The sequence below is a fragment of the Netta rufina genome (assembly GCF_964035555.1).
Source record: "Netta rufina genome assembly, chromosome: 2".
Taxonomy (NCBI): domain Eukaryota; kingdom Metazoa; phylum Chordata; class Aves; order Anseriformes; family Anatidae; genus Netta; species Netta rufina.
The window spans coordinates 59,780,613-59,794,651 of record NC_140124.1 but is presented as its reverse complement, the minus strand read 5'-3'; the positions used below and the strand labels follow the sequence as shown (position 1 = coordinate 59,794,651).

The window sequence follows — 14,039 nt, the reverse complement described above, 5'->3', positions numbered from 1 at the left end:
GGACAGCTCTGTCAAGAGTCTCAATAATGTCTGAACAGCTGAACAACCTGTAATGAGACACTTGATGGAGCTGCCCCACAGGGCTGTGTAAAGAACACAGCAGAGAGTGTGAAATTGTTAAAGACACCGGAGGGATGAAACCAGACAGTGAACTCAGGAGCAAGAGTGATAAACCACTGTTGCTTGACCATCCTTGCTGGACAGGACACTCCAGTAGCAGTTTACATATATTGTGGGGTGCATTTCACTGAACACTGGCTCTGCAGAAGATGTCAGTGCCTGGTACTTTTACTGGGTTTAAATGAACATCTCTTCCCTTAACTGGATATTTCCCACTCACTGAACTAGACAATTTGAATTCCTAAACAGTCTCTCATAGGTTTGATTGGACACTAGGCTCATCCCCTCCTCACTTTATAGCTTTTTCTTTCCAGTCCCTGGAAGCTGTGAGTTAAATTTCTGTCATTAGATCAGATCAGCCCCGCCCTTTGTAAGTAAGTCTATTAAAGGAACCTCTAAAAACAAAAGAAGTCAGCCACACTACCCTTCTCTTCCTCCCAAACGCCTAAATGGCACACTAGAGGCTGCCCACATGTATTGCCAGGCGTTCACCAGCCTGTAGTGCCAGCAGCCAAGCCCATAATACATAAGTTGTGCAAGGTTTCCCAGGCAAGCATCAATGTATATGTCCTTATAAGATACCATCACAGTGTGCCTTATTTGGGGGAAGGTAGGGGAATCAGATTAGGAGGGTGAGTGTCAGGAAATTGTCCTTTTGGTAGAAAGCCCAACTTGCCCCCTACCCTGTCAAGAACAAAACCACCTGCACAGATAAATGCTGTAAAAATCATACAGAAATGTTAGTTAGCTATAGAAAGATGGCAAACTATGGCAGTTTTTCCAAAATAGATCTTTTTAATGTGCTTGCTCTTTGGCATTTAGTAAGCTGGCAGGGCTGGAAAGAAAGGGAAGTTTAATTTAGAGAAGCCTCCTGCCCTTCTTAGCTAGGGATCAGCTGCCCAACATGAAATAATAATGCATTCAACTGTCCATCTTCTGGTAAGTAACCTTTATCATCATTGCATTCACCAGCACTAACAGCAAACAGTGAGTATGAAATGTTGTATGAATTCAGGGAAAACTGATAGGGTCTTTGTGACCTTAATGTGATTATATTTGTGCTAATGCATACAGTAGAAAAGCAACTAGAACTCTCAATATGAAGGGTCCAATTCATAAAAAATGTATGTACCATTAACAAGGGATTTTTATGCACTGTACTTAGGGGGTGAAAAGTAGAATGAGTCTATTTTGAATAAAGAACATACTTTTGCAATTATATTCCTTCACTTTTTCTGCAGTGGCTATGCTCCTTTTCTGACATGAAGTATCTAAAGTGGAAGAATATTCACATAGGCACCAACAGGAATTTTTTTGCAGTTTCAGAAAGGAAAAAGAAGAAAAGAAAAGACAGTGAAAAAGGAGAAAAGATAGAGACGTGAAAGAAAATTTGAGGCAGTTGGCAGAGCTGGAATTTTGCATTGTCCATGATTTTTGTGTCTTTGGTAGTTTTTTGGTTTTTTGTTTGGTAGTAAACATAACTGGTGGATGCCCATGAGAAGTTCTTTTTATCATGAATCACTTTAATAGCTTGATTTTCATTATAAACAGTTGTGAAGGTTTAATGTTTTCAGTTCTTACCCAGAAAGATGCAGGTGTGTAAATACAAGCATAGCTCAGTGCATATAGGTAATGAGCACAGTCATTTCAACTACCTTATGTACCTTGCCAGAAACGATCCTTTAGGAGGAAATATCCCCAGGGAGGAGGCAAAGGCAAGGGTTTGTGCACTGCGGGCAGACTGATTCTGAGCTCGGCTCAGAATTTTGGTAGCTTTGCTGTAGCAACTGTGTGGCAGTTTCAGATAAGTATAAAACTGTGGGGTTTTACTTACTTAAGCACTGAATGATACAGTCAGTAAAGCAAATCTGCTCTATTCGTTCAGCTGTCTAATTCAATCCATTTTAAAGGCAGGATTTTTAGCTTTTCTGTACAAGATACTGCATTGGCATATATGCCAGTACACTAGATCAGTATGGTGTTTCCTTATCACACTACAAACATTTTAAAAGGTAAACTAGAAGATTTTTATACATAGGTAAAGAAGAACTAAGAGTGAATTAAGTTATGTAAGTTGAGACAAAGGAGATAAACTGACTTTGTGGAAAACAAGCACAGTGCTTGGATGTCTTACTAAAATGATCAGCAGTAAAATAATGGTACCAAGAGTTGTAACATTGCTAGGTTTCAGAGTTGCCAGGTGCTGCTGGTAACTCTGCACAAGCCTTGGTCTCCTGTTTGGTTTTCTTTGTGAGGCTGAAATCACTTCCTAAAAATAAAAGCTCAGAAGTAGAGGTCAGCAGGAAAAGGTGAATAGCTTACTGATCTGTGGGTTAACTTGATATAGAAAGAAGTTTGATACGATCCAGATGAGTGAATTATATGCCACATCTTGGCCACAGACTGGAATAAGACAACTATCTGGCTACTAAATTAAATATGAGAAGTCCAAGCCTGAATACAGACCTTTCAATGAGGGATTCATTAATCTCATTTACTTTCAGTGCTTGGTTTTCTTTGATAAGATTACAGGAATATCTCCTCTCATAACCACAGGATAATACCAGTGTAAAACAAATACAACATTCATCATAAAATCTGAATTTTATCTCCCGCAAGTATTGTAAAATTTGGACGTGTTTGTGAAATTCTGTGTAGCAATCTGATTAGTAATGATGAGGTGATTTGGAAGGGCTTCCTGCTACATGGCCAAACTCTGAGGCAGCAGGAAAATAAAAACAGTGAAATTAAGAGCTGCAGTGTGGTGCTTCATGGCAGAGTGAGAATTGTTTGGAGAGGATGTTACATTTTTTCATTAGCAGCTGCATCTTTTTCTTTCAGCTATTAAATTTTGCCAGCAAGATTGCACCTGGTATAATTGCTGACAATTAAGGGTTCATTTAAGGAAAAGATGAGTTACTTTAATCAGAGATGATGGACTTCCACACAGCACTCGATAATTTGAATCTTATCAGTCAGACTGTTTCATTTATTTTAAGAAGTTGTCTATTTTTTTCGTGATAATATGGCTTGTGATTTAAATGCTGCTATGAAAACCCAAGCTCAGAGTGGCTTTATTGGTTTTAAAAATGTAAGACTTTTTTCTTACAGACTCACACGCTCACTTTCATGATTTCATTCTTAAAGCTGTATCTTTAATGTGAGTAGGTTCATTGGGAAAGAAAAAAAATGTCTACTCTTGATTTCTCGTTGTTACAGTTACTGAGAGATACAAGCAATTTACTGTCAGCCTGTGGAACTGTATCTAAGGGTTTTAATATGAGCGGTTGCTTTAAACACTATGCTTTTCATTAATAGTGATTCATTTAAAATCTTTGCTTAAATGTGTATTTCAGAAGGATTTACATACTCTTTTGACTACTGAAAATCTAGTGTTATTAAATTTAATCCTGCTTGTTTTTTAAAGCCCTGAGCACTAAAGAGAGATGGCTCAATATCTCCTGGGTTCTGGTACAAAGATGAGACAAGTTAATGCTGAATTAACTTCTTGAAGACCACGAAGTTAGTTGTGTCCAGATCATCTGCTGAGGCTAGCCCCATGCTGTGGTTCAAGCATTGACTTTGAGCGGGACTTGGAGCAGAGTTTGAGAGGAGGCACAGGAGCAGGCACAAGCACGCTTCTGCATCTGAGCCAAGAGGTCGAGGAAAGAACCAGATGGAGGTGTTTAACACATGCCATCACATCTCCTGCAGTGCTTCTCGGTGTAGTCGCATTTGCCAGTCAGCTTCAGGTTCCCGGACAGATTTGGACGTGTTGTGTGCCAAGGGCCGCTGGGATGGGCAGTGCAAAGCATGCAGGTTCACCTTGCCAGTGGTGCTCCAAGTATGTTGTGCTTTGACCCAATCCACACTCCTTTCCTGAACAATGTAACTACAGCTGAAGAGATAGGGGTGCCTAAACCATGCTGATTTGAGAATCTGGATGCAAGTCCCTCAGTCCATTAGGTGCCCATTTGTAAAGGCAGGATTGGAGACCCCCTCGTGGAGGGGGGCACTGTGAGATAAAGACATAGGGAGCTACATTACCTGTTAGGTTGCAGAAGATGCGTATGAAACAAAACAAAGTAAATTGGAAAGCCTCGTTATAACTAGTGCATTTACAGCTGTAATTTCGCACGAGGCTTGAAGGCCTTGTTTTGTGGAATTTTTTTCCCTTCTCATATTCCTCTTGTGGTTTTCTCATTTTCAAGCTATGTATTGTTGAACAAGATTTTTGCTTGCTTTTGGGGATTTTATTTTATTTTTTGATAAGGGAAGACTAAGGTTGCCTTTGTTTTACTTAGCTTTATTTTAAATAATATTTTATTTTAAGAGGGTTATTTTACAATGTTTACAGTGCACTTCAATTTTTTATTATGTCATGCCCTCTCTGCCTCTTGGCAGGATGAGGGGTGAATGTATGTATTATATAATTTATAATTAGTTTATGATGAATCACATATGATGAATACTGCTTATTAAATATTAAAGCCTTGTCTACAGTCATGCTGTACCATGGCACTAGCACTCCTGTCTCTTCCTATGATAGTACTGAGCAAGTGCGTGGACTTGGGCTGTGATGGCAGCACTCAGTTATAAGAGAAATTTTAGCTCCCTGCCTTGACTAATGGTGTTAAGGAGAATTACCTCTATTTTCAGATTGGGTGCCCCATTTCTGCTGTCTCCCTGCCCCAGGTGCACCAGTGCAATTGCAGGTGTAATGAGAGAACAAACTTTCCAAAACCTGCTTGAGAGGAGAGGTAGCTCCCCAGCTCTGTTCCTTGCCAAGATCCCCCTTGCTGGTAGAAAGCTGTACAGCATTGGAGGATAGCCCAGCAGGAGGTAACAGCCTGGACCTGGACAACCAGAAAATCTAGGCTAGGTTTTGACAGCTCATTTTTATTAGTAAGGAGTGGAATTCGCACAGTGTGCGAATAATTTACCTGAAGACGTCATTCCAGCATCTGGAAGTAACGAGCCACCAAATAAAGGTGGGAAAACTGAGGGGAAAAATAGCGTGGGGGCAAACACACTGCTAGGTTAGGCCAATAGTTTTAACGAGGGTTTTTTTCCGGTTGAGTAGCAATGAGTCTGTGAATCAGAAATAGTGCATGTGACAGAGCTCTCCCAGCTCTACAGATTTTCTGAACTCAGAGGAATCCACCCCATTAACGTTATTAGATAGAAAAGGAAAAGTAGCCTTTTACTGGGGTTTTGTGCTGTACTTGGCCTTCCTGGGAGCTTTGACCTATGCTTCTCGCTGAAGACAGTGTACAGTAAGAAACGAATACTGTCACTCTGTGTGATGCAGCAGAACTTAACCCTGAAATTCTTGCTTCTCCGTATTTACTGCCAGCTCAGCAAGCAGATTTTCCTGTATATTTTGAAAAAAAAAATTGACTCTTGAAAGACTGTTATAACAGGTAGATTGGGAGGAGACTAAGTACCTTGTTAAGTATATGAGGAATAGATGAGGTATATTATGGGGTAATACATAAAGTATGGGGAAAAATGAGAATTTAATTCTGAGAATATGGTATGCATAATTTCATACAGGGTGCTATGTAAAACCACATTTGTGCACATGAAAGTGTGTGCTATTTTATTGGCATGTCCATATCACATAGGAAGTGAGCTAGAAGAAGAAGGCAGAGTGTTCAAGCAACAGAATTAAAAGATATATCATCTGCAATGAGTGACTATATGAAAGGAATGTAATTCTAAGTGATTCCAATTAGTGCAATACAAAAAAGAAGGAGTGCAATTAATTTGGCTTTATGATCTTGTATAACCCACTTGTACAACATACAGCTCATGAGATGAAATATTGCAAAATCCTTAGGGTACAAGAGATAAAAGAAAACAGTGGTTCTTAGGATGGTGGTACCATGTTAAAAATAGGAAAACAAAGGCGTATTCATTTGGAACTTCTTATTTATTTTCTGGGAGCTCAAGATATAGTAATTGCAATTAAATCTAATTCTAGTAAATATTTGACTGCAGATTTGCACTTCTCCCAAAGCTTTCATAGGGCAATTTAATGACATGACAGATTATCAAGAGCTTGTTTTAATACTAACTAAATCACAGAGAGATCTCGGGCCTTAAAATTGCATAAACAAAATTGATTTATAAGACTTGATCTTAATGGGGAGGGATATATACATTGGTGTTGAATCTTTGATCTAATATCACTTTATACATGAGCAGTGATGGAAAGATTAAAACACAAAACAAAAATAAACAAAAACCCCAAGCCTATAACATCATGTGGAAATTACCTAAAGTAAAATTGCATTTAGTAACGTAGCACCTTATTGTGTATAGGAGGAGCCTGTACTGAAGAAAACCTATGTTTGGTCTTAATGGTGGCAGCAGGACTAGGATTGTACTGCATTTGAAAGAAATGTTTTTCCTGAGTCACGTATATCTAGTTATGTTTCTTTTCAGAAACTCAGAGGAGTAAATTGCACACAAAAAGTACAGTGACTGTGTCTCTTTTTGCATGTTATAAGGCAATTGTTGGCATGCTTACCAATTATAATAGGTCATCTTATTCTCATTATTAAATCACAGTGGTCATGAAAATGCCAAACATATTTTTATAGAATTCACTTTATAAAAAGTCAGCAAGTCTGTGTGTTTTTATTAGTTCCAAATCAGATATTTCAATAGAATGTTTGTAAGTATTCCCAGAGCAACGTCCATTTCTGATTTGAGACCACACAAATATATTACAAATTAATCAGATTTTATGATTTTTGCATAATAACTCTGAACACTTATTATTTAATCCTATTCTAAAATGCTGTTATGATTGACACTTTGCTGTAGAGATAGAAGTCAATTGAATAATATGTAGCAGTCAATTTTATTTGTACCTTAATGTGCCAAAGTATTTTTTTTCACATTTCCATTATTTATAAGTCTGTCCCCTTAGAGAATATACAGAAGAATTTGTTTTAAATGAGCTGATAATACCCTCTTTAAAATTTATAAGTATGACAGAATTGTATCTTTTTTCCTTAGCACACCATGGCGTGCCAATAAACTGGTTCTGAATTGTCTTGCACTTGCTATTCATAGGACAAACAGTGGAAAAGAGCATCTTGTTAAGGCTTACTTAGAATGGGATTTCAACCACACATCAAATAAATAAATAAATAAATAAATAAACAAAAAAAAAAAAAAAACAACAACTAACAGAACTAAAGCTATCCTAACTAACCAGGAAACCTGAAGTCATTGCCAGGATTTTCTTTGTAAAAGACCATGGTAGTCTTACAGCTACTTCTGATACTCACTGTCATTCTTTCAGCTTCAAAGATAAATATGGGCCTGACTCTGCCATCAGTGCTTAAAAAGTTTGTAGATTGATGTAAGTCCTTCACTTGGAGGAAGTGGACAATGTGGACTTAATTTTCAAAACATCTTGGTACTTTCTTGCAACTGATAGGACATTTTCCTTTCTCTTGTCCTTTTATAATCTGTTTTGCAGGCTTCAGCAAAAAAAAAGGCTGGACTCTGTTCTGTGCTTAGTAAGTCATTATTGCCCAGCATATAGTTCGATTGTTGGATATTGATCATCTCAATAAATGCTCAAAAGCCTTGGTTTCACAGAATTTTGCTCTTCCCCCACATACAATTTTGAAAACAAGGGGAATAGCTGTCATTTGGAAGCATACTCGTTCTCAGCCTTTCTATTGTGCATCGTACTGCCTTTTCTGCCTCAGTAAGTGGCAACAGAAAAGACTTTATTAAGATACAAAGTAGATGTGACTTGATTGTTTTTCAGATAATTTTTGCTTTCAGAAATTAGAAAGGCTGATGCTCACCTAAGCGTAAAAAATGCAGTTCCCACACACACGGAGTGCTCATGTACTGTATGTAAATTGATGTATAATGCAACTCACATTAGCTGGGTTGATGATAGCTTCAGTTTCACTGCTGTCAGATTTTTGTATCTCCTTGAATGAGTTGGCTGGTCTGAATGAATGTTAGCATAATTTATGCAGCTGATAAGTGATTTGAGTGCTTGAGTTATTGATAAAGCACTTTAACATATCATTTTCAGCTTGATGTTATGTGACATCAGAGTAAAAGATAATGTGCTAGTCCTCAGGCTTGGTATTAAAGACAATCTCCTCTTTGAATTCTAGAGGCCAGAGGAAACACACTGCTGTCTGATACAAGCCCAGGTGACCAGCACCAACCCAATCAGTCCCATCCTGCATTTCCTGTTGGGCCTCAGGTCAGTATCTTTCCTTTAAACTAATCGAGGCATGCAATTTGATGAAAAGTGAGTAATTGTGATTGATCGTCTTTTATCTATATAATGTGGAAGACGTGATTCTATTTGGCTGCATTCTGTGTTACAAAAAGGGAGCATGTATGTATATATGTATCTTCTGTATGTTTTAAAAGGTAGTTGTCTGGAAGGGTTAGCTTTTTGTATGTTTTTCCAAAATAAATGTAAGCAGCTTTGCATGTTTAGGAGGTTAAAATCTTTGAACTTCTCATAGATGTTATTTTTGAAATACAGGTCATGATTTAATATTAAAAAGCTAGTGCAATTTTAATGCAACCTTATTGGCTCTGACAGTTCTGCATGTCACACACAGCTCTTGCATTAGTAAAGGCATTTCATTATTTTTTATGCCAGATATTTATTTTCTTTATGGCAAAATGTAAGCATAATAGCATGACTCTGTTAAACCTTTTACAAGATTTTCCATATCACTTCATAGTTTTCTCCAAGTTCAACCATACTCTAAGAAGATACTTAATGTTCTTCCACTTCACAGGACAGTCTTGCATACTGCTTGGTCCACACAGCTTCTGGTAATCGTTGCTGTAGCGTAGTCAGCTCCTACCAATCAACATACAACTGGGAAAACCTGTGAAGTGTTGGCATTTAGATATTTGTAGGCTGACTTGAGTTAGGCCTTCTTGTGTTCATGAATTATTTTCAGTGCCTGTGTAATGAATTTTCCAGCCTAGATTCAACTGGAATTGCTACCATGCTACATGGCAGTTAGGCTTACAGATTCAGTCTGTCAAGTTTGTCAAAGCTTTTTGGGTTGGTGAAAACGTATGTTTGAAGATATTGGAGGCAGGGCATGTCTGTACCGGAACACTAAAGGATCCCAAGTAGAAGTATTAATGTATAATACTGAGCTGTGCAGAGTAAAATACGTGTGCTGTCTGTGTTTCATTACAGCCATTACTGACAGCACAACAGTTAGCCTCAGCAGTAGCAGGGGTGATGCCAGGAGGCACTCCAGCCCTGAATCAGCCGATCCTTATTCCTTTCAACATGGCTGGGCAGCTGGGGGGCCAACAAGGACTGGTCCTAACTCTACCTACAGCGAATCTCACCAACATCCAAGGGCTGGTAGCAGCAGCTGCAGCAGGAGGCATCATGACTTTGCCATTGCAAAATCTACAAGGTAAGTTATCTTCAGCATTTTTCTAATAGTCTTTTGCCTGTTTGTGTCGCTTTGTCTCTTTTAAACAGAGCAATATCTTTATCTGATGAAATATTGCTCTTGATATTTATTGAAAGTTAATGCTTGGATTGGTTTTAAATACTTGAGAGGTACTTAACGGATATTTGCATTTTTACAGAACTGGAGTGGAGGCTGGATTCTTACATTCTTTAGGTCAGTACTGTAAAGTACTTGAATGATTCATTAGGCTTTTCTGTCATCAATGATCAATGTTCTTTACTCACGGTTCAGCTGAAAATTTCAAATAGCAGCATGAAGACAAGTACTCTGTTTCACCATTGCTGATTAGAGTAGCTGAATGAATAAAGGCAACTAAAAGCACAGTATTGCATGAAAATCACTTTTTAAAACCTTTTATTATAAAATCAGAGTTTCCTCAGTTAGCTGCCATTACTGCCCAGGATATGCATTCTTGTATTTTCTGTGGGAGATCTGCTTTATCAATAAGGTTCTGCCATCTGTCATCCAAGCCGTTTGGAGGAGTTACGTGACTCCAAACCACAGAAGCAAAAAGTTCGTCATTGCAACACTCCTACACTAAGGTATTTGCTGTATTCTCATGGTCTAAAATCCAACTGAAAAAGCAGTTCTATGAGACACTGCATGCCTATTTTCCTCTAGCATTCTGTGCTGTGAGAAACAGTACTCAATTGAAACACATATGTTACGAGATACAGATGTATTTATTTAATAGTCCCAATTATCTTGGTTGCTTCTCAGAAGGCAGATGCTGTTGAACAGAACTGAACCAAGTATAGTTAGATAAGAATTAGCCAAAATACTATGAGAGGAATTGTACAGCTTTAATGGAAGAGGATGGTAAAGAAGTGACTATCCAGTGTGGAAGTAGTAGAGGTGTGGGCAGGAAATATCAAAATAAAACTTTAGCTCCTTCAATTTGCTTTTGTTGTTGTTGTTTTACTTATATATTTATTATTTCTTGCTGTCATAAGTAGTAGGAAACGTTTACCACAGACAAAATGGTAATTTTATTACATGAATGCTCTACACTGCACCCTAAGTAGTTTTTAGGTGATTATGCTATGGTTGCTATTGATTACTTGATGAATGGTTTGAAGCACCAAATCCTACAGGTTGTGAAGCAGCAAAGGGAGAGACAGCTCATGTGTTGAACAAACTCCCTTATGAACTACATGCACAGTACTCTCACCTGTTGGAGCAGTTACTTGCCTTTACCTTGTGCATGTTTTAAAGTTTAATGTCAACAGACCTCTCATCATAGTTGTAAATGGTTTTCACTTTAATGTTTAAAATAATGTCTCTCTCATACCATTAAGCTGCACCAAAGAACCTGTCATTCATAAATCATAGATGAAAAGGACACACTAATGCACAAATTTTGCTTGTTTAAAATTTGAGAGTGCATGTAAAGTAGGGAACTGAAGATTAAAAAAATAATGCAGGAACAGGAGCGGGTAAAAGCAGATATAACAAAGTGAAGGGGAAGTGGCTTTTTAGCGTAGGTGGATGATGAAATCTTAATGAAGAAACAGGCATTATAAAAATGTATCCCTTCACTCTAGAGTGCTCCAAGTTATGGCTGCAGTGTATGTAGTAGTATAAATAAACATAAGCTCGTGCAGTTCTTACGTCATTTATTCACCCTGCATTACCAAACCAGTAGGGATTAAGCCAGGAAACCTTTGCTTTTTAGTTTAGCTATAGGCATGTAATTGCTAGCTAGAGGGTGCAACTCTGCTGTTTCAAGCATTGACTTTATTAGGCAAACTGGTAGATGCAAGCATGGAATCAAATAGGGACTTGCTTGCAGTTCCCCATCCATGAGCTATGTTAGCTACTTTGCTGTTTGTCTGCTTCTCTCCCCTCCCGTCCCATTCCTCTAAGCACCTCACAACTTTGTATATACACTTGCAATATCCAGGTGACAAAAGGAATTACCGTTGCCTTCATTATTTGGAAGTGGAACTGATGCACAAAGAAATAAAAGAACTTTGTTAATATAGAATTTAGGAGCCCTAAATCACAGTTGTAAGCTTTTCTTGCTTCCTATATAGCCCACTACCCACCCAAGGCATGTGTAAATGAAGGTAAGAGTTTGGTGAAATGACTGACTTCTGGTCCATATGTTTCATGGTTATTTGAAAAATAATCATAGCGTGTGCGTTCCATTCTGTAGCCAGCACTTTTATAGGTATATTCATACTGTTCAAGGCAGTTTGGGTAGTTCATGCCCTGTGTGTGAAATCAGACCATATTCATCAACTTTCATGAAAAGTTTCATGTCACAAACCTTATAGTGACAGTGTCAACATAGATGACTGAAGGACATGTTTTCATACTGTTTTCTAACCTTTCTCATTTCTCTTGTTGTAACATCTCCTTTCCCTAAATTTTCAGTGCAGTCAAACGTAGGTGTCCAAAGCTGCTGTGAGCACATTCTTTTCCAGTTTTGTTCTCTCATCAGTAAACTTCTAAAACTCTTCATCCCAAACTAGCCTAGCCAGGTAATTGAGAAGGCTCCCTAAAGACTTTTTGAATGATGCATGAATTCAGAAAAACTGTGATCTAATGGAATGCTTTAATGGGTGTAATTCCACTAAATTTTGTGTTGTCTGTGTATGTATTTAGCTGATTTTCTTCTCAGGGACTTTCAGCTCTGGTTCAGGGTGGTAAGTATGAGACCTTAGGGTGATAGGATGAAACAATAACTTACTTGTGGAAAGAGAAAAAACATTCAGTGATAGGAATCATTGATATATTAACTATTTGAAAAGAGAAAACGAGAGTTCCTTTAAAAATTCAAGACATTGGTAAAATGGAGTGATTAATGATATGAAAATTACTCTTACAGTATGACTTATTCAGTGAAATTACCTATTCTTCAGTTGTCAGTTACTTATAAATAATTTTTTTTCCTTTTTTTTTTTTTTTTTTTTTTTTTCTGTTAAATTGTTGAGTTGCTGTATGGGTCTGATCCACCACTAAGTCAATAGGAATTTTGTTGCTGTAAGTGAAGAGAGGTTTAGATTGTAAGCTTCTTTTTAAACTATTCTTGATATGTGCTTGATTATTCTCTGTTCGTTACACTGTGTCATTTGTCATACACACTGCTGCACCCCATCTGTTCTCTGAGCAAAGAAGTCAAATATGTGTGAACAGAAGAAAGATCGATGTGTAAATTCTTGCTGTGAACACTTACATAAAAATACATTTTCATCGACTACTATTAAGCAAATTTAATATGCACAAGGAATTTGCAAAGAATACAATTTACTTAAATGCCAGGGGACTGGTAGCAAAATAAAGCCATCTGCATTACAGTAAACAGAAATCTCTGAACATACCACAGATTCACCTATGGAACTTTGGTTTGCCATGAACAGTCTTTTGATGAAAGCAAATAAAATCAACAACCATAACTTTTTATTGGAATCCACTAAAAATACTGAAGGTAAGAGATTAAACACCATCCAAGAAAGTTGTTATTCCTATTTCCAGACACATACAAACCTGTTTCACTCTCACCGTTTCTAGAATTACAGCTGGAGCAAAGCAGTGCTTTTCTAAAAGGCAAAAATCTGGAGGTATCACAATAGCAATTGAGAGGTTGCAGGAAGGGAGGTAGATACCCTATAGGATGATGTGTTGCTTTGCCTGCTGCTTTTAGTCCATTGCTTCTTGGCATGTATTGAATAATACAGAAAACACTGCTAGCTTTCCATTTTATCACCCAATCAGTGGTTCATCAAAATACATTTTTCTGACTTCGGGAAGCATTTTTTTTTCTGGGCTAAATAATTTAAATTTCTGCAGCTCCTTTGTCAGATCAGTTTTCACTAAGTTTTGTTGTTGCTTTTGTACTTCTCAATGGTCTGTCCAAGGGACTATTTTTAGAGCTTAATCTCAAAGTATTCAATAATGTCCTGAAGCTGTTATTTATGGAAAAGAATTATCTCCTCAAACCCATCTTCCTTTTCTAGATCAGTGTAATATTTCTGTATATCTGAATAGAAAGACACTTTTTTTTCTTGGGAAGGGGGTGGGCTGAGTTTGTTCTGTTTTATTTTCTGAAGGTATTTTTAGCCCTCTTGAGTCCATGTTGAAATCACCGAGAAATGGGAATGTATTCCAATGCTGAAGATCTGTTGTTCTCAGATTGTCCTCTTGTTTTACTCAGTTTCCCATGACAGCCAGTGAAGTTTTAGCTAAAAAAGTTAATATTATTTTAGCTATCCTTTTAGTGGGTATATGTTTGAAATGAGAAGGGACTAGTGCAAGTGTCATTTGCCAGCTCACTGCTGGCCATACAGGCTATGTGGATAAGAATTTGGGAATGGATATAAATTTGGGAATCTCTCTGTGAACGGTTGGCCCAAATATCACATTGTTATATCACATAACAATGTCACGACTTTTCCACCATAGTAG

The 14,039-nt window shown here is 37.7% G+C and overlaps 1 protein-coding gene across 1 annotated transcript in view; it reads left to right on the top strand.

The window, feature by feature from the left end:
- POU6F2 (POU class 6 homeobox 2) overlaps positions 1-14,039 on the top strand; it is a gene marked incomplete at both ends in the record, with an annotated part of 312,801 nt that overhangs the window by 121,896 nt on the left and 176,866 nt on the right. Inside the window, 2 exons of the mRNA XM_084282352.1 lie at positions 8,280-8,371; positions 9,341-9,569. Coding sequence (XP_084138478.1) covers positions 8,280-8,371; positions 9,341-9,569 — 321 coding nt within the window. The remainder of the gene's footprint in view (positions 1-8,279; positions 8,372-9,340; positions 9,570-14,039) is intronic.